General features: G+C 40.3%; 3 protein-coding genes across 9 annotated transcripts in view; all 3 read right to left on the bottom strand.

Moving 5' to 3' along the window:
* Positions 1–5221, bottom strand: part of stx3b (syntaxin 3b) — a 33259-nt gene extending 28038 nt beyond the window's left edge. For all 4 annotated transcript variants that reach the window (XM_085430619.1, XM_085430628.1, XM_085430609.1 and 1 more), the window contains exon 1: positions 4810–5221. In XM_085430619.1, coding sequence (XP_085286745.1) covers positions 4810–4839 — 30 coding nt within the window. In that variant the 5' untranslated portion in view covers positions 4840–5221. The remainder of the gene's footprint in view (positions 1–4809) is intronic.
* A 5005-nt stretch (positions 5222–10226) lies between these two features.
* On the bottom strand, positions 10227–12853 carry ran (RAN, member RAS oncogene family). 2 transcript variants are annotated; one of them, XM_085430516.1, is made up of 7 exons: positions 12782–12853; positions 11842–11899; positions 11614–11698; positions 11292–11417; positions 10998–11185; positions 10733–10903; positions 10227–10615 (listed from the first exon to the last, which is right to left on the bottom strand). In XM_085430516.1, exons 2-7 carry the CDS (start codon positions 11872–11874, stop codon positions 10571–10573), a joined length of 648 nt encoding a protein of 215 aa, XP_085286642.1. In that variant the 5' UTR covers positions 11875–11899; positions 12782–12853; the 3' UTR covers positions 10227–10570. The 2 variants fall into 2 exon arrangements, with proteins under 2 accessions (XP_085286642.1, XP_085286651.1); XM_085430525.1 differs by lacking the exon at positions 12782–12853 and adding an exon at positions 12494–12550.
* A 128-nt stretch (positions 12854–12981) lies between these two features.
* Positions 12982–20661, bottom strand: ndufs8b (NADH:ubiquinone oxidoreductase core subunit S8b). Of its 3 annotated transcripts, none has more exons than XM_085430500.1 (7): positions 20432–20514; positions 17330–17392; positions 17187–17252; positions 16981–17070; positions 16166–16338; positions 13919–14047; positions 12982–13734 (listed from the first exon to the last, which is right to left on the bottom strand). In XM_085430500.1, the coding sequence occupies exons 2-7, from the start codon at positions 17376–17378 to the stop codon at positions 13603–13605; spliced, it is 639 nt and encodes a 212-aa protein (XP_085286626.1). In that variant the 5' UTR covers positions 17379–17392; positions 20432–20514; the 3' UTR covers positions 12982–13602. The 3 variants fall into 3 exon arrangements, with proteins under 3 accessions (XP_085286626.1, XP_085286632.1, XP_085286617.1); XM_085430506.1 differs by lacking the exon at positions 20432–20514 and adding an exon at positions 20602–20661 and having other exon boundaries at positions 12988–13734; XM_085430491.1 differs by lacking the exon at positions 20432–20514 and adding an exon at positions 17475–17496 and having other exon boundaries at positions 12988–13734.
* Between the last annotated feature and the right edge of the window lie 72 nt (positions 20662–20733).

Raw genomic sequence — 20733 nt, 5'->3', positions numbered from 1 at the left:
TTTTCACTCTAAGCTGACTTTAACAAAACTGAGGCAGAGTGAACGGACATCACGGCCACGCCGTGACTGCGTTTGATAAAGCGAGAAAAGAAAAAGCAGCCCTATTTGCTTCCTCCCTTCTAATTACTTCTGCTTTTAAGTTAAATATATTCTGATCAGACACCCGATGAGCTGTTCCAGGCATTTGTCCAGAGTTTGTGCTTTGTAACAGGTGACTCTGTGTGACCTGCAGAGGTCCACAAATTTGGAATAAGCTTCAAAGCACTGATTTAGGTTAGTATAATAATGTATGTTGGAAATTAAAGATGTATTTGCTGTATATTATCTGAGGTTTGGGCGTTGTATGTTATGGAGAGGCCCATTTCACAAATAACAGTCTTATATATTATCATTTCGGAATTTGTATTTTAATAAATTTGTGAAACCTTTGGCTCTTCAGGTGTGCACCCAGGTCAAAGTCGAGGCTTGGAAAATGTTAAGACGTCATCGGTTTAATGCCTCTGATCTCATATTAGCTGACTCACACACAGTATTTACAATAGTAAGCTCAATAAATATTACGGTTCATTCACACTGCACCTGTCCTGTGCACCTGTTGTGCTTCTTTTCACTGTCATATTCAAACAGTAAGCATTTTCTTTTGCGGTCCTCAGTTTCTGGACAGTTTCAACATTTCCTGACATTTTACAGACAAAAATGATTAACTGAGAGAATAATCAGCAGATTCATCAGTATTGAAAGTAATCATTAACCCTTCTAGGCAGTAACATTTACTGCAACTGCACGAATGCTGACTTTTAGACTTGGCCTTTAACCTTCCAGCCTTCATCGAAAATTTGAATTGCAAATGTAGCCGAGACCATTTGCTTCAGGCTGGCGTACCTACAGCAGTAGTTGAACCGAGAGTTTCCAGGACATAGTGCTTGCTTTTGAATCTCTCAGAGAGTTATTCATCAAACGCACCACTCAGGCTCACGCACACTCTCACACTGCATTTCTGCTCTTGTGAGATAAGACCAAGCACTCACTTCCTTCCAGTGTCTCTCATTCAGCAAAAACAAGAGGAAAGGGAGTGATGTGTGCACCAAACCAAACAACCAAAGACCACAAAGACACGCACACACACACACACACAGCTTGTAAAAACATCGTGATAATGACAGGAACAGTCAGAGGCAGTGACCTTATCCAAGTCATCAAGAAAACTTTAACAGCATTACTCAATAAACTCACTTGCTCATCTTAACACTTTACTTCACTTCAGAAGACACAAAGAAATTCTTGGATCAAACTACTACGAACCATTTCAGCTTAAAGTTTGGGAGATGGTCAACTCTTCATGATTGGTTTGCGAGATGTTAAATATTTGGGAGGCATGTTTAGACAGGTGAACAAGGTTTATGTAACAATATCTAACACGAGCTTTAAATGGTGCTGCGAGCCAAAATCCAGCCCGACTGTTGGTGAATTAGATTTGCTCGCTTAGAAATAAAAAATAGAATAACAAAAACAAAAAGCATGACAGCTATAATCTCATGCAGAAGATTGCATTTAAGATTTTGATGGCTGCACAGTGGGTAAAATTAGGTCAAGTGGACATCACGATTAGAAAACATCAAACACGCAGCACAGAATAGTGATAGTGGAGTTGAAACTATGTGGGCACCAGTAGAGCTACAGGACAAGATCGACCAACCAGAAAAAAGAAACAAATATAAAAACAGCAGAGGTTTTGATGATCAATAAAAAGTTAACAGCCAAGCAAAAAGAAGAAAACCACTTTGGAAAGTCATTTGTAAGGATTTGTTGTTTCTTCAGGCTAATATGAAGTTCAGTTTTTGGACAATTTGTCGATAAATAATGCAGAAAATAATCAGATAAAATCCATAATAACAAGAAATGTTAGTTACTGCTGTCTGAGCAACAGCATTTTCTGTGGGATGGTTTAAAAATGAGCTGCTACCTTTAAAAGCAGTAGCACAGGGACCTGGGGTCAGATTTACAGCAGCGTGGTGACAGAAGCCTATTTAGTCCATCAGCAGTTGTGTTGATGCAAAGCATCTGACAAGGGATTTAAAAACTCCATATGGCAATGAAGACGGCATGTTTACGCGGTTACATTTTTACCACTGGGTGTAAAGTGCTTTCAGTGACTGATAAGACTAAGTGCTACGTAACTGCACTCCATTTACGATTTGTGCCGGTCAGGCTAGGAAGCAGAGCAGCACCAGAACCCCAGCTCGTCACTGAAGACACAGAACTGAAAACCAGATGAGCTTAAATGAAAGTGCATTTGAAAATACTATGAGGGAACAGAAAGGCAGAACAACAGAAAGTAACAGTCATGTTAGTCTAGCTCACAAGTGAGGTTACCAACTTCTCCTCTCAGTATTTCTCTAAAAATAGTCAAATAAAACAAGCGTAAAGTGGAGCTTGGCCAATAAGCTGCCACATGTAACAGTACAATAACTTCAGCAAATTACGATTCTACACTTCATACGGTTTATAAAAGTGCCAAGGTCTTCAGTACGTCAGGTGATGTGATAATGATGCCAGTGGCGTAAGCAAACATTGACATGAACGCGCACATACACACACACAGCCTAGATTACTGTCGGCAAGTTAAACATTAGAAAGGAAACTCAAGGAGGGAAATGAAGACAGGGGGATAAGGTGGGAAGATAAAGAAACACAGGAGTAAAGGCAGGTCGAGGTAGTCGGAAAAGACGCAAGTATTACTGGAGAAAAATTAAAAATGTCACACGGCCTGCTTATAAACACATGTCTGACCTAGTTCTGCTTACATCTGTACTTCCTTTAATGTAAAGCCAACTGTGTTGTGATAAAGATATCTGGGAGTGGGGGCAAGTGAGGAATACCACTGCTCAAACAATTTTAAAACACAGCAAATATTTGACCAGCAGTTTTAGGTAGCTATAGCAACACAACATCCCTCAACACACGCCATCATGAGTTACTGTACAACAGCAGCAGCATAACCCAATTCAGAAAAGAAGAGGCCAGTGATATGAAAATGTGGGAGATTCGCGCTGTACTGCACCATTATTGATATAGACCCACTGGCCACTTTGCTAGAACCCCATTCCTTCAGAACTGCCTTGATTTTTCATGGCATGCCAGAAACCTTCTTTTCAGTCCATCCTGACAGGATTGTATCACAATGTTGCTGCACATTTGTTGGCAGCATGTCCATGATGTGAATCTCTCGTTTCACCGCATCCCAAAGGTACTCTACTGAAGTAAGATCTAGTTGACACGGTCAACACAATACTCAGGTAAACAACGCTCCGTTGATATTAAGGAACTCAAAGTGTGTAAAGACAACACCCCCCACACCACTAAACCACTACCAGCAACCTTAACTGTTGAGACATGCAGGAAGATCCATGCTTTCATGTTGTTAATGGCAATTTCTGACCCAACTACCTGAATGTTGCAGCAGAAATCAAGACTGTTCAGATAATGAAACGTTTTCCAGTCCTCTATTGTCCAATTTTGGTGAGCCTGTGTGAACTATAACCTCAGTTTTCTATTCTTAGCTGATACGATTGACATCCAGGGTGGCTGTAGCTCAGGAGGCAGAGCAGGTCATCTGCTGATCGGAAGGTTGGTGGTTTGATCCTTGGCTCCCCCAGTCTGCATGCCGAATATCATTGAGCAAGATACTAACCACAAGTTGCTCTCCAGGGCATCCATTGGAGTATGAGTGTTGAGTATGTGTGCAGTTAGAAAGCACTTATAAGCATAGGAAAAAAGAAAAGTTGCATGTTGTATAAAGCGCTATATAGGAGTCCATTTACCATTACCATTTACATCCGGTGTGGTCTTCTGCTGCTTTAGCCCATCTGTAATAAGTGGTCATTTGAGTTACTGCTGCCTTTCCATCAGCTAAAATCAGTCTGGCCATTCTCCTCTGACCTCTGACACCAACAAGGGATTTTCGCCCAGAGAACAGCCGCTTACTGGATACATTCTCTTTTTCAGACCATTGTCTGCAAACCCTAGAGGTGGTGTTGGGGGGAAAAAAATCCCAGTAGATCATTTCTGAAATACTCAGACCATCTCATCTGACACCAACAACTACACCACACTCAAAGTCCCTTAAAAAAAAAAGTCACCCCTCTTCTCCATTCTTCACCACCACCTGCCAACACGGCTAAATGCACTCAGTTGCTGTCATGTAATTGAGTATAGGTCAAATGTCTGATTATCTTAATTTCTAAATAAATAGTTAAACAAATTATCAAGGTGCTGGGACCAGATCCTTCATTCTTCAAGAGCTATAATAAAGTCCTCCCTTTTATCGAGCAACAGTTAATCAATACCAATGAAAACAGAGTGACTCACCTAAGTTATTTTTAGCCACGATACACCGGGATATATAAATTAAGCTCAATTTCACTGGAATTACTTGGGTAAATATGACCTGTTGAGCTGCAGTTCAGTTAATAAGAATTAACCTCTACTTCAAACCTTATACTCAGAAGTGAATGCACAAAACACGTCTTTCATCCAGCACTTCCATTCCCAATCATTATCCAAGCTGTAATGTCACTACAGCCATCACATGAGTTACATCATCATATATCTCACTATTGTTGTTTGTTTATATATGCTATATATTTATGGTAAAGGTTTAAATCAAAGAGTGTAAAATTTTCATTTTACAAATCCTAACCTCAAACATCTTAAAATGGTCGTTTTTCTTTTTCGGAGTGTACAGAGTCAATATTGATGAGTAAAAGGAGACACTTTCAGAAAACTCAACGTTTCCTAAACACTACCTACCGCTTTAAGCTGCTCCAATCGGTCCTTCATTTTTAGGCGGTTAGCTTCACAGTATTAAAATAAAGAAATAAACACAATATTGTGCAAAAAGGGTTTAAAAAAAAAAAAACTAGTCCCAATCTCTCAAGTTCTCAGCCAGCTGCCAAGCTAGCTGTGCAACACAGACCCACCGCCAGTGAGGCAGAAAATTAAACTCCCCAAAAGTCTTGACAGATGTCCTGAGAAAACGACTTTTTTCTGAAAACAGGAGTCTTTCCGTCGCTTTTCCATACAATATGGCTGCTGGGTTTGAAGCCAGTGTTTTTTTCTTGCTAAATCTCCTCGCTCAGGGGATTAAAACAACAGTTGTGTGGAGCCGTATAATCTGTTTCTCCGCTGGCTACCAGTAATCATTCTAAAACGCACTTTTATGGCTAACGCATGCGCAGACAAGTCCCCCGATCGCGGTGATGAAGCCACGCCCTGAGCCACCTGCACTCGTGATGCATTCAGGTATTGTAGGAATAATAAACCAACTAACCTGCGGATTTGTTGGAAACTCTTTTAAAAATATATAATAAGGAATCAAATGTGATTATTTTTGTCTTATGAGGGAATTTAGAGAAAGATATGGAGTCACAGAAGATAAACATCCGCAGAGTCTCACAACAGCTAAACAACATGCTGTTAAATATCAAGTTGCCTGGTTGAACCAGTATAAAGGTATGAAGGTAATAACGGAAGTCATAGTATGTTAGTATGCCCAGAAACATACTAAGGCAACAACTCTAACATACCAATTTCCACTATACTTTGGGGCTTTCTGTGATATTATTGGTTAATTAGCATGATGTCATTAGTTTCACTGGTATGTAGTAATAAGTAAAAGTCCATCCCTCTTCTTCCACTTATCCAATCCAGAGCAGTGGGAGGGCCGGACTCCTTGTACACCTTGGAGAGGCTGCCAATCTACTGCAGAAGTAATGCAGAGAGACAGACAACAGCAAGTTTTAGGATCACCAGTTAACCTAGAGTACCTAGACAGAACATGCAACTCCAGACAGAAAGGCCCCAGACTGGGTTTGAACCATGATCTTTGTTCTGTGAGACAAAGGGTTTGTTTTTCTACTGCTGGAGGAAATAAAGTCAAATGATCAGCAACGAGATCATCGATCCAGAGGGAAACATGAATACCTGACACAAATGTCATTGCACAAGTTGTTCTAATGTTGTGCCACAAATGTGAAGACCACTGTATTGCTGAAGTCACTGGCAATGTTTTACAATAAGTGATCATAACTTCACCGTCTTTCTACCATGAATGTCTGAACCAAAAGTCATCACAATTAATCTATAGTTTAAGAGAGTTTCAGTCAAGAGCAAAGTACTCAACTTAAATTAAAACCAATTAGAACGTGTTTACATCTATTAATCAGGTCTATCTTTGCTGTGTCTTTTCTTTTTTATTTCAGCACATGGATCATATTGCCATGCCAGTATGTTTACACCTCAAGGTCATAGTTCAAAGAGTTATGAGAGTTAATGAGTTTTGAAGAGGAAAACAGCATGACTGATATGGTGGCCTGCAGCATTACTGGAGAATTCACCACCTTACTCTTTACAGCAAAGTCTTTACTGATGCCCTCTATTCATTTGCGTTTTGGGATGTTTTGCCTTAACCATCGAGGGCACTATAAATAAAACATCACTTTTTATCCCCCCTTAGAAAGCCTTGGAGAGAGCTGAAGACAATTTAATTTTAAAGTAAGCTCATGTTAAAGCAAGTGATCAAGCATACTTATTTATGTATTTATTTTTAATTGTGGTGTTTGATACTCCCAGTTGCACAAGTGACCCAGGACAGTAAAATATAAATTATAAACTAAATCATAAACACTGTTTATCCCATCGAATGTAGAAAAAACTCCCATGGTTGTTTACAGGCTTTTATTATTAAGGGGGACTCATAATATGATCTCTCAGGTAAATTATCTTATTTAGACCATACATTTTATTGGTTGGTTCACTTTACTGTGAAATATAATATTCCCTATTGGAAATGACAAATCTCGCGGTTTTAACGTAAAGTAAATGTAGCACTAAGGGTTGACGGCATTACAGCAGCGTTATTGGGGTGGTGTGTGTGTGTGTGTGTGTGTGTGTGTGTGTGTGTGTGTGTGTGTGTGTGTGTGTGTGTGTGTGTGTGTGTGTGTGTTAATAAAAATCAATCAGATCATGGTTACGGAGGTTTTAAGTCAGCCAACCAGGGGAAAGGAGCAAACACATATCTTCCTAAGCTCAGGCATCTCTATCCTGTTATAATGACTGCATATTTTTAGTGCAATACGTGTACTCGTATTTTCACATGTGCAGTGTGTTCAGCAGCCAGCAGCAGTAAACATGAATGTAGGCCTAATGTTACAGCTGGGTGTCAGGGATCAAAATCACACTCTCCTCTCTCCCACCGTCACCTAACGCATCGTGATCATTTCCTTCCAGCTAAGCCGATAAAGAAGAGTTTTATTACAGCTTGTAACCAACTGTTGAGAACTGGATATAGATGTCTATTTCCTCATTTTGCGGTTTTCTTCTTCACTACGCTTTCAACACACAACGACTAAATTGTGAAACGTAAAGTGGGACCCGAGTCTGAATCAGAACATATGGCGCTGCGTGGAGGGTGAATGATGTTGCACCCAGATCCGTGTAGTAACCGGCACACGTCACAGTGAAGGTGCATCAGAAATCTATTACATAACCCTACAGGGCGCGTTCATTGTGCTCTCAATTTAAAAAGCAGGGGGGAAAGGGAAAAGCACGAGTGACACCTAGTGGTCACGAGCTTAAGATGAAACCCTCCATCACTGGCATCATCTTGTGTGAGTTTTCATAAAAGCACACGTGCGTCCAGTGAAGGATCTGGGACTCAGGTAGCTACTTTATGACTTTAAATGGTAACAATGCGTTCAGTCTCCTTCCACTCACACATTTCTTTTGGCTACTCCACTGAGCCTCACTGTGCAGAGGCAGAGTGATGTTATAAGATTCATTTTTTGTTCTGCTGTCTCTGAACTCACCTTGTGAGTTGAAGACATGTCCCATCAAGCATGGCTGGTAGCATTAAAATGAGCTCCAGTGCCAATCGTAGCAAATTATAGGAGGCTGCGATGTGGAAACCTGAAGACTGCGCTGCACAAACATGCTCAGTAGTGCAACTTGGAAAAATTAAGGTTTAGCGTTTTGTTCAAATAGATATGAGCATGTCAGCGGAAGAAGCCACAGGCTACGACATGTGCCTTGTAGTCATTACATTTTGAAATTGTGTATTCATGTTATTCGTCTTTATTCTGCAGATAAGGAGGATTGGCAGAGACCTTTTTCTGGAACTTATGCATGAATAATTTAATAATCTATAGCACTTTTTTAAGTGCTTCAGTTTCAGTAAAATGACAATTTAAAGTGTACATACTCTGTTAAGCATACACTCTTACATTTAGAGCTCCAATGAGAAAGCCCCTGCTGACCAAAAGAGCACAAAGTGCTGTCTCAGATTTGTCAAAGACATCTTGACGATCCTCAAGACTTTATGGAAAATATTCTGTGGACCGATGAGACAAAAGCTGAACTTTTTGCATCTTATTACATCTGCTGTAAAACTAACACAGCATTTCATAAAATCACATCAAGAGTAAAAATGGTGGTGGTAGTTTGATGGTCTGTGGCTGCTTTGCTGCTTCAGCACCTGGATGACTTGCCGTAACTGATGGAACCATGAATTCTGCTTCCTATCAAAAAATCCTGAAAGAAAATGTTCGGCCATCAGTTTATGCTCTGAAGCTCAAGTGCACTTGATTTAAGCAGCAGAAACAGACCAAGTCCACCTCAGAATGGCTTAAAAAAACAAGTAGATGATTATGGTGCGGCTGAAGCAAACTCTGGATTTAAAACTCACTGAGATGCTTTGGCGTGACTTTAAACAGGCCTTTCAGGCTTTAAAACACTCCAGTGTGGCTGAAATAAAACCATTGTGCAAAGAGTGGACCATAACTCCTCCACAGTGATGTGAAAGCCTCATTATCAGTTATCACAAACACTTGATTGCAGTTCTTGCTCCTGAGATTGGCACAACCAGTTATTAGGTTTAGGGGTGCTGCTTTTTCACACAGGATCCTGTGTGATTGGATAACATTTTCTCTGAAATGAAATCAACGATTAAAAGCTGCATTTTGTATTTACATGGGCTATCTTTGTCTAATACTAAAGTTTGTTAGATAATCTGAAACATGTGTGACATATATGCTAAAATACTAAGAAACTGGGAAGGGCAAATACTTTTTCACAGCACTGTTGAACATACTTCCATGCAAACATGGTGTAAACTAGGGCAAAAATAAGGAACAAATTATTGAGAAGCTTATCTATAAGAGTACTGATTCAGAAATCTACTCTTGATTTCTTTGACCTGCTCTTTTTCCAGGTTGGGATGATTTCACATCATCTGTTCAAAAGGCAACTTGCTAAGGAACATTTAACCAAAATATTAATGGCAATATATGTGTATGCATTTGACCCTGTATGGATTGCAGTAAATTCAAAATAAATTCTCACTCATGCACCCAATTCTTGTTTTGTTAAGTCATTAAAGATGTATGCTGTACATTCACTCTATCCCAAAAAAAAGGACTGGTCAAAGAAGTCATTAAAACCCCAAATTGCCATGACATTCATGCCCATGCCTTAGATCTTTTTGGCTATATCAAACTTTATAATCAGTTATATTTTAAAGTGAAATCTGAAGCCAATGAAACACAGTCAAAAGCCAGCTTTTGCATTCTTAAACTCAAGATTCATCTAACTGGAAACAATGTTATCTGACACAAATATTTAAAGTATTTGGTGCCTTTCAAAGCTTTGAAGGAGCAGTTTTTTCCCCCATAATGCCCTACAGTCTGCATGCTTTTTCAATTTAATGGCACACTCAAGATTAAATGGTTTGTATATCTCCTTTAGCTGTACCTGAAAGCAAAGCATTCATTATTACCACACTTTGTAAAGGCTCACCAAGACACAGGCTATCATTGTCTACTTCAGGTTTCCATGTATCCACTTGATTCCAACAGTAGTAATTAGTAAGTTTGGACAAATGTCAGTATAGCATTATCTAGTTGTATTTGACCTACTGTGGGCAATGTTGCAGACAAAGCTATGGCATGAGACTTATTCCATATGAAACATTTACTGGTGACTGCAGGAGAGCACAAACGTAAATGCTGAATTCTATTAGTTTCTTGTAGCCATCTGAGTTTCAGGAACCTGTATTGTGCATCAAATAATCCTCACCAAGATGCTTGAATATGCTAAAGCCACTTTTTAACTACGAGGCGCTCCCTGTGACCTGAAATCGTTGGCGTGCAGGCAAATCACAACAAACACGGCCGTGTTATACCGAGAATGTTTTTATTCAAAGTTTACTCCCCTTAGTGCTTCCAGTACACCGTACAACAGCATTATGTGAGCTGGGTAAGTGCAATGGAGGGTGCTCAACGATGAAGAGTAGCACGTTGCCATGCCAACAACAACACTAGGGTGGGTGTGTGTCATACAGTGAAATTAGAACCACAACTTTTCCACCAAGTTTTTTTCTTTTTTTACTTAAGTTTTAAAACAAAAAAAATTCAAAAATAAAAAAATCTGAAAAGGGATTTTACAGTAAGGGGGCAAAACTCCAACGACTTCCTGTCCACGGGTGGGGGAGGAGGGAGGGACAAATCTAGGTAACAGGTTAGAGGTCATCTTCTTCATCTGGGAGTGCTGTTTGTGATGCAACCTGGATATGGAAGAACAAAGTCATGTTTCAGATTGTTCCACATTTAGAAGATGCGCAAGTAAACTTTACAATATATTCATCCAAATCAGACAAATGAGTCTGTACAGTGATACTCACTTGAAGCTCTTCCTCATACTTAGCAGCAAGGGATGGGTCCATCTGGACCTCTGGGGGAGCAAGGGCAGGCATTGCCACAAACTCCAGGTTGGGATCACCGATCAACTTCCTTGCTAACCACAGGAAAGGCTTCTCAAAGTTGTAGTTACTTTTGGCAGAAATGTCGTAGTACTGCGGGTAGAACAATTTGCAGCAGTTAGAAATGACAAAACTCAAAGGTTTATTCTACAATTCAAAAATACACATTTTTGCAAGCAGTTATTACCTGCAGGTTCTTCTTGCGGTGAAACACAATGCTCTTGGCTTTGACTTTCCTGTCTTTGATGTCCACCTTGTTGCCACAAAGAACAATGGGAATGTTCTCACAGACACGGACCAGGTCACGATGCCAGTTGGGCACGTTCTTATAGGTGACTCGAGAAGTGACGTCGAACATGATGATAGCACACTGAGCTGTTGAGGAAGCAAGAAAGCATTAATGTATTGTTCAGCTAAAGCCAAGGTACATGAATTTTAAAAACGTGACACTTGAGCAGCGTGCGAAGGATGCAAGGAGCACCTTGAATGTAGTAGCCATCTCTCAGGCCTCCAAACTTCTCCTGACCAGCTGTGTCCCACACATTATACTTGATCGCTCCTCTGTTGGTGTGGAAAATCAGTGGGTGCACCTCTACTCCAAGAGTAGCTGAAATTTCAAGCAAAGACATAATGAATAAGGAGAATGAAGGTGTAAATGGTGATGAGATAAAGGCCATGCAGGACATGTTGCTCCCTGTAGTTCCATTTAACACATTTGGCATCTTACATCCTGCTTTCAAATCTATTACCACATCCAGACTAAAAGAATGAGCTGATTTCCTTCCTGGCAAGCGAGTACTTACCAACATATTTCTTCTCAAACTCTCCTGTGATATGCCTCTTCACGAAAGTCGTTTTCCCGGTGCCTCCATCTCCTACCAACACCAACTGCGATGCAGAACGTACAGTTAGTCTAGACTGGTTGGTACTGGTTCACCACACTGACCGTTGTTAGCACAGATAGCGGTGCTTCATTTAGTTAAAAGGCTGAGAAATGGAACATCAATTTATGTTAGATAGCAAGCACTTACCTTAAACACCGCCACCGGAACACACTGTGCCATTGAGTCCGCCGTGGTTGCGACTTTTCTGTTAAACAAAACGAGGCGGGATGGTTGATTAGCACGTTGTCCGTCAACACCAACTAGCAGTGCTAGCAACTACTTTAAATGGCATTTCAAGAAGATAAAATATGACATAAGCTATGATTTGTTGAGATGTTATTTTGGTCCTTTGAGCAGTTTCCTACGATTTGATCGTTTAGCTAAACTCCATAGCTTGTTACATAGCCATAACTTCTAGCATTTTCCATCCAAGCTAACGTTCACGCACACGTAACGAGTAAACGTGTAACGGTGCAGCTATGTTGTGGAAAAAGGTTTAATTCATGTTGTGTGACCAATGTGTATTTGCGTTCAATCGAAAATTCGAAAGCGCGCTTCTAAATGCGTATTTCAATACCAACGGCTGCTAGCTAGGAAAGCTAAAAACGTTAGAGTGAGTGCGCCACACGACGGGCGAGCGCACTTTTTCTTGTTCGACTGAAACAATCCGACTGGAAGCCCATCTAATGTGTTCCACGCTACACTCCAAGTCAAACCCAGCCTAAATAATTCTCTACACATAAATGCAACTCCACGCATCCACAATATATTTTGCCAAAAATACTGAATATGTATTTACAGGAATACGCGCGAGTCCCAAGAACAAAGCAGAAAAAATGAGGGTTAGCCGTGCATGCTAACCCGTTAGCTAGCACAGCATGGAAGCCATTCTTTTCATCGAGCTAACAGCTAGTTAGCCGCATAAGAAAAACCACCGGCCTTCCCCAGCTGCCCCATTCCTCACGTGGATACAGCTACAAAATCGCAAAGTTAAAGTTGCCCATTGTTTTAACTGACTTTTTATCCCAACGAATGCAAACTTGAAATATATGATAGCCCGCATTGTGAGAGGAATTCAGAGACTCACCGGTAACACTTCGAAGAGAGGAAAGAGTAAATGGCTGCGTTCGCGGGAGATTCAGCGTGGACTATGAGTCAGTTTCCGCCCTTATCATGTGACCCTTGCAGCGGCAAAAACGCATCAAGAAGCAACACGGTCCTAACTGAACGTGATTCAGCATTCAGTCTTTATTTAAACACACTTATCCAACCCTAAAAGACATTCACATGTAGCTAGAAAAGCACAATTTCCCACTACAGACAAGCAGCTGAGGCTGGGCAGCTGGGTATGGTTACGAGCTGTTTATTTCTGAGGTAATTTGTATATATATTTTTTTCTATTGACTAAAAATTTAAAAGTAATTTATTTGCATCACAACTGCAGCCGGCAATAGTTACACTGGAGGCTACAACCATCTAACAATAGCCTAATAAACCATTAAAAACACAGTCATTAACTCACTTAACATAAGGGATTTGGTCCAACAAGAGTCAAGTTTTGGATATAATATAAAAGACAAAAAAACCCACAAAACACATCTTCTCAGTTTCAGAGGTTTTTCCCCTTTAATTTCAATTCGGTTAGTTAAATTTGCAACAGGTCTGTCAATATCTTTAAAACAAACATTTCAAATAATATACTCTTATATTGCAAGCTTTGACGTGCTACAGCTCAACATCAAAAAAGTACAACTACACCCAAGAGGCATACAATTTGTGCGTTTTTTTATAGAATTTCCTCAGTGTATGAGGCTTTACCACTCGGAACCCGCTGGCATAACTGTAAAACCGCCAGTAATCTCTTTAAATGCATATCAGGAGGACATACAGGACCTTCCCACAGTGAGTCTATCTGTACAGATAGTCTGCTTGTATGTTGGCTGCTATCTCAGCCTCCCATCGGTCTCCGTTGTTGAGTAGCTTCTCCTTGTTGTATAGCAGCTCCTCGTGGGTCTCTGTGGAGAACTCGAAGTTCGGACCCTGAAGAAGGAATTCAATTTTTTTTAAAGACATTAACTGTCTGTTTTGAAGGAGGGTTGGGTAGAATAGTGGAGTTTTTCAGTTGTAAATTTATTGTACTGAACTAGAGTAAAGACAGTGAAAGATCCCCACATTATCATTTGCTTGTTCAGCTTCATCAAACTTGGAGGACACTTGTTTTTACCTCAACAATGGCATCAACAGGACAGGCTTCCTGGCAGAAGCCGCAGTAGATGCACTTGGTCATGTCGATGTCATAGCGTGTGGTCCGCCTGCTGCCATCGGCTCGAGTCTCAGCTTCAATAGTGATAGCCTGAGATCAATAGAGAAAGGAAAGGGAAGCATCATGTTTATTGGCACAACAGTAGGAAGCATTCAAATATCAGCAACATTCATTTTACAGACATTTTGAGAACTGACTACAAACAAACAAATAAATAATACATAATCTAGATAATGTTTTAGCATAAGTGCCCAAATTGAGGTATTTCAAAACAGCTACTGAGTGAAGAGACATTACACCCCTGTTTACCTTCAGAACTGTCTCACTCTCACCCATGTTTTCTTCTGGAAAATGTGAAATATGTACAGTGATTTTTTTTAAATATGTGCAACACCACATTGGGTAGAGAATTTTATACAATTTTAGTATGACCACATTTATTCTTCAGCACAGCCTGAACTCTCTTAGGCAGTGTTCATATCATTTCTTTAAGCAGTTGTCAGGAATAGTTCTTCAGGCGTCTTCAGAGCCATTAAGCTTTTCTTTGGATGTTGGTTGGCTTTTGTTCCGTTCTCTATCTAGATGATCCCACGCTGCTTCAATAATGTCGAGGTTCAGGCTCTGGGGAGGCCGATCCATGACTGACAGAAACGTACAGAGTGGAACACTATCTAGGTATGCTTCTACTGAATGGCAGCGTCCTGGGAATAATTACCATGCTGAAAAATGAAGCCAATCAGATCAAAATCTGATTATACTTTTCTGGGTTCATAATTACATCCATTTTGACCAGATCTCCAACACCTTTGGCTTAAAGGCAGCCCCAAACCATGACAGAGCCTTCACCGTGTGTAGACACTCACTGCTGTAGCTCTCTTCCGACCTCCTCTGCATGTCATGATGACAATTTAGACTAAATATGGAGCCATCACTCCATCAAACCTTTTGCCCCTGATTTTCAGTCCCAGTTCCCGATTAACTTGGCATACCTCAGCCTCTTTTCTTTGTTTGCATTCCTTAACACTATCCCTGCTAATAATGAAATGTTCCAGCAGTCTATGTTTTCCCATCAAGCAATAGTTTAAACTTTAAGTTTTTGTTCTTTCTTTTGAGATATACATGTATTCATATAACCAAAACATCCTGAATGATTAGCAATTCATGATCCACTGGTAGCTTCAAAACAATAATCTGGTTTCAAGAATGTTTCTTGACAGACACCCTACCACTGAGCCCATTTTTGGTCAGGTTTTGGTGAACAGTAGATGGATAGAGTGTAGAGCAAGATGCATTTCTTAGGTCCTGTCTCAGATCTTTCCCGGATATAAAAAGTGTCTTATGACACAATTTAAAATGGATTCTTTGCTAAATTGTTATGTGTAAGCTGTAGGCACAGCAACGGCTCATCCTTAGGTGTTTTTTTTTGTCTTGAATGATTCATTCATGAGTGCTAAGTGGCTTAAGAAAAAAAGTATTCCTCAGAAAGTGGTTAGGTACAGGACTAGAGTGCATCGAAAATAAGGGAAAAAGCAGCCAATGTACACAGAAACAGAAAGCCATTGCTGAAGAGCTCTTTAATAAATTACAAGAAAATCCTGCTGGTCTGAAGCAAAATAGAAATCAATGAGGGCTGACTGAAGACTTTTTCATAGTACTGCAGATGCAACAAGGTGCTTAGAAGCTTAGAAGCACTTGAAACCACATGAGAGCACAAGGCAGTTCTGGTGAGATTTGGGGATTATGGAAGTTATTTGTGTCAACAATACTCGGATAGAAGGTGATGTTTAAATGAGCGGTAAATGTGTTCAAAAATATCTGCCACACTATTGCACTTGTGCCCACTCTAGCCTCAGTTTCCTGTTCTCAGCTGGAAACCTTCAGCTGCTGTGACTGGTCTGCTTCAAGGTTTCAACATGTTGTGTTTTCAGAAATGCTCTTCTTTTCTTACAGTGGTTGAAAAAGCGGTTATTCAATGTCTTTTTATCAGTCCCAGAGAACTGCCGCTGCCAAACCATCAGTTTCTAAAAACCCTCAAACCTGATCATCCATGGCTAACAGCTATGCCATATCAAAGTGATGTCATTCATTTTTCTCGTTCCGTATAACGCTTTGTTTGTACTTCAGTACATCTTCTAGACAACCTCAACATGTCAAAAAAACCAAAACACAACTATCATAATAAAAGGGACTGTGTGTGTATGCGTTTACCTGAGCAGGGCAGATAGCCTCACAAAGCTTACAGGCAATGCAGCGCTCCTCTCCGTTAGGATAGCGGCGGAGGGCGTGCTCCCCACGAAAGCGGGGCGACAGAGGACCCTTCTCAAATGGGTAGTTGATGGTGGCAGGTTCACGGAACAGATAACTCATGGTCATTGCCAAACCTGCGTGAAGGCAAAGAATAAAATAAATAAATAAATAATAATTAAAATTTTAAAAAAAACTTAAAGGGCCCACTGTCTCTGACACACATTGATTTGCAAGATTTGAGTTAGTTGAAAAGAGGTCAATTACTCACCTGTACTGAGGAATGTACTGTTTAAAGGCGTATGAAGCCTGAGTTTTTGACTCATATGAATAAGATGGATGTATACTGACCTCATTAACTTAATTTCTGGCCATGATTAATAACAGTAGATAAACAAATCAGGCACTTTATATAGATACACTTTGGTAGAACTGGGTTGGAGCCCCTTCTGCCATCAGAATTGCTGTAATTCTATTCACATAGATTCAACAAGGTGCTGGAGCCTTTCCTCTCAGATTTTGGTCCATATAGACATGATAGCATCACACAGTTGCTGCAGGTTTGTCAGCTGCACATTCACATTGTGAATCTCCTGATGGATCACATCCCAAATTTGCTGTTAAACTGACATCTCGTGACTGTGGAGGTCATTTAGGTGGTGGTTTAGTGAACATTGTTGCAGTCAAGAAACCAGTTTGAGATGATTTGAGCTTTGTGACATGGAGCATTACAGGCTACAAATCTAGGCTATCAGCACAGAAAACACAATCAACGGGACCTCTGAAGAGCTCGGTCCAAAGCAGGGTTGTGGCAGCCCGGTCAGTGATGGATCTCATGTCTGTTGGCAGCTCCTGAGCATTTACATACTCTGACAGAAGAATAAAAGGAGAGAGGAGTAGAAGAGTAAATACAAATTTGGCATGCTGATGTGGTCACTGCACTGGAGATTCATATATATGTACAGCTCTTGGTGTGTGTACTCACTGTAGCCGTCTCTCTGCACACTGAGACTCAGCGGGCGAATTGCACCGCAGCCATATCCAAATGTACCTGGAGAGACATACACGTGTGATCTGAATATTTTGTGCACTTAAATATTACTGTGTTAATGACACCTGCATTAGTACCTTGTTTGGAGTAGCAGTGGAGAAGACGTAGACTCAGTGCTGCAGACATCTGAGCAGAGAAAGCTTTTAAAAGAGTAAAGAATAGTTAGAAGAATGAAGATTCTCAGAGTAAACGTGAAAAAAGAAATTCACAACTGCACAATACCCAAGAGCTGCATCTGAGCCTCTACAGGCCTCAGATAGCATGTTAAATGTTAAAGTTCATGACAGTATAATTAGAAAAAGACTGAACAACTGTGGCTTGTTAGTAGTGGCCGCTAGGAGGAAGCTTCTTCTCTAAAAAGAACAAGACGACATGGTTGAAGTTGGTAAAGCTGCCCTTGAAGAAGACTTCTGGAGCACAGTTTTTTTTAACAGATGAGACCAAAGTGGAGGTTTGGCCATATTGCACAGCACTACCTTCAGCAAAACTCAAACACAGCACAAACACTTCAAACCAACTGTTCAATCATGCTGGTGCAAGGTTTCTGATTTGAGCTTGTTTTGTAGCCACGAGAGATAGGCACCTTGCAGGTGCCTAACTCCTCCGTATGTCAGAGTTTTGTAGAGTGAAATGTGAGGCCATCTGTCCGACACCTAAAGCTTCTCCTAAATTAGGCCATGCAACAGGATAATGACCCCAAGCACAGCAGCAAATCTACAGCATGGAAGTCCAGACCTCAACCTGACTGAAATGCTTTGTATAAAGGAATGCTTGCTAATGCCAATGAATTGAAGCAGCTGAAGTTACTGCTGTTAACTACTGGCTCTGTAAACTACTCATAGAATGATTGTGATGTTGAACTAAAACAAATGCCTGAATCCTACATTGTGGATATCCTACTGTGGTGATCTGAAATGTGATTTAAAATCAGAGTTTTTTCTTTTGTATATTTTATTTTACATCCAGGAGTTAATATATGCTAAAGAGTATACATTTTCATTATGTACATTTATGTACTGTCGCATACTAAGTGTAATTACATAGTTATTGCCTGAGACTATTGTTGTTGAATGAAAAACTCAAAGAAGGTTTCAGCAGTGGACCTGTGTGAAATCAGCAACTTGCAAAAATAAATCAAAACGGGGGTTAGTGATTCTGAGAAAAGCAATCGCAACAAAGTTCAACATTTAACCATCTGAGCAGCTTTACTAATGAAATTATATCAGACTTCAGAATTTATATGCAGTGAGATTTACTGATCAATGATCAAAGGGGAGATTTATGTCATTTATGCCAAATGTATTCTGGGATTTGGATCCAACAAGTAAAGTATGCATATTACGCACACACACACAAGCACACATGCAGCTATTACCCATTTCTTATTTTTATACTTATTTTATACCTATATTTTTTACACTTGTTTTTTACACTTGTTTTTATACTTATTTTTTTCCAGAACTTCAAGCATTACTTGTTTTGTTGTGTTTCTCAATGTTCTGAAGCTTGCAATCCATTTCTTTCTGTTTTATCTCCTTTAACCTTTTCTCTTGAAGAAACTCTACATTTGTGTGCAGTCTCTTATCACACCTTGCTTTCAGCACTCTGTATTTTATCTCCATGTCTTGGAGTTTGCATTGCATCTCTCTCTGTTTTATGCCCTGTTGTTTCTTCTCTTGGAGGATTTCTTTTTTTTTTCCCCAGAGCTTCACCAGGCTTTACTTGCATCTGCTGATTCCTTTTGTCTGTTTCTTGGAGATCCCATTCTTTCCATCCATCCATTCGCTTCCGCTTATCCTTTTCAGGGTCGCGGGGGGCGCTGGAGCCTATCCCAGCTGTCATAGGGCGAGAGGCGGGGTACACCCTGGACAGGTCGCCAGTCTGTCGCAGGGCCAACACACAGGGACAAACAACCATTCGCACTCACATTCATTTGCACATTCACACCTAGTGACAATTTGGATTATCCAATTAACCTATCCCCACAAGCTGCATGTCTTCCAAAGACATGCAGCTTGTGGGGATAGGTTAATGCACGGTGGTTAGCACTGTTGCCGCACAGCAAGAAGGTCCTGAGTTCAATTCCACCATCAGGCCGGGGTCTTTCTGTGTGGAGTTTGCATGTTCTCCCCGTGTTTGCGTGGGTTCTCTCCGGGTACTCCCATTCTTTTTCCTCAATAATACTTCCCTTTTCTTGAAGCTAGTAGGACTTTTTTTTTTTTTTAATTGGGCGCTCTTTTTCTCATTTTCTTGCATCAGGAACATAATTTTCAGGTTACTGCAAAGTCCCGTAAAACACTCCCTTTTCACCTGACTGTAAAGGGTTCGCTCAGTGGAGCCAATATTGCAGCAAATATTTTTATAAATGTCGTATTAACCCAGAAAAGCTTCTCTACAACAAGAGAGGAGTGAAAAAAGGGAGACAGACTGCCAGCTGATCCGAGTCATCCTGTAATCTGGCGCCCCAAATCCCAACTATTACGTTAGCGATTTGCTACGTTCACGGGACGCTGTTTGAATCGGAAGAAATGCACTCTCGGATTATCCCTCGATTATTGACCAGTATTCGCCGTGTAAAATCGTAAAATACACAGGAAAGTCGATCAGCTGAAAAACCTATAAGCAGGGACATTACATAAAGACCTTAGTATTTCTTAACATGTAAACCCAGAGAGAAATCAGTCGATGCCTTTACTGTATCGGTGCTAGTATAAAAATACGTATACGATCAAAAAACAATCCACCACAGAGGTTTAATCTGAACTACCTGTGTTTTTCGGACACATGAAGGACCAGCTGTCCTGACCAATGACAGGATAAAGCCTTTAACCCAGCCGCTGGTTCTAACATACAGTCTACACGATTCACCTGAACGCCTCCTTTCAAATAGCATAACAGTTAGCAAAATTAGGCTCTGGTACACTAATGCTGCCAAGCTAATTTCTTTAATTAAGCTTTATTTAGTTTTTATATATTTCCGTTCAGATGAAAAATGTTTTAATGCGCTAAGCATTCCTCATAAAGGTAAACTCATCGGTCAGCAACTTTGCAACCATGTTAGCCAGTTAATTTACGGTAATTTAGTATAATCGAGCTAACATGACAATAAGATGAACATAGCCTATTCTCAATGCTAGCTAATTTGCGTCATTATTAATGTAAATCTCTTTTAGACTTACCACTGGCACAAGTTTATGATGATCAACACTAAGGAGGCAATAGTCCCTAAACTGTGCAATGCTATTAATGCTGCATTCAAGGCCTCCACGTTGATGTTGTATTCACCGTCACCTAGGAAATCGCAACATTATTTTACCTGCCATTGAAAGTAACAAGTTATTTAATTTACCTGGCTTCCTAAAGTACGCATAGGCCTTCTTGTTTCCCACCCGCAATTAGGAAGTCCTATAAATGACAGAAAAGCCCCAATTGCACAATTATCACTTATATGTGATGACTGATGAATCATATTTAAGCAGTT

The sequence above is a fragment of the Copadichromis virginalis genome, linkage group LG2 (assembly GCF_057382275.1).
Source record: "Copadichromis virginalis isolate Kocher_CV1m ecotype Utaka linkage group LG2, C_Virginalis_male_GT1.1, whole genome shotgun sequence".
Lineage (NCBI taxonomy): Eukaryota > Metazoa > Chordata > Actinopteri > Cichliformes > Cichlidae > Copadichromis > Copadichromis virginalis.
The sequence above is the reverse complement of the archived record's forward strand: the minus strand, read 5'-3'. Positions and strand labels throughout refer to the sequence as shown.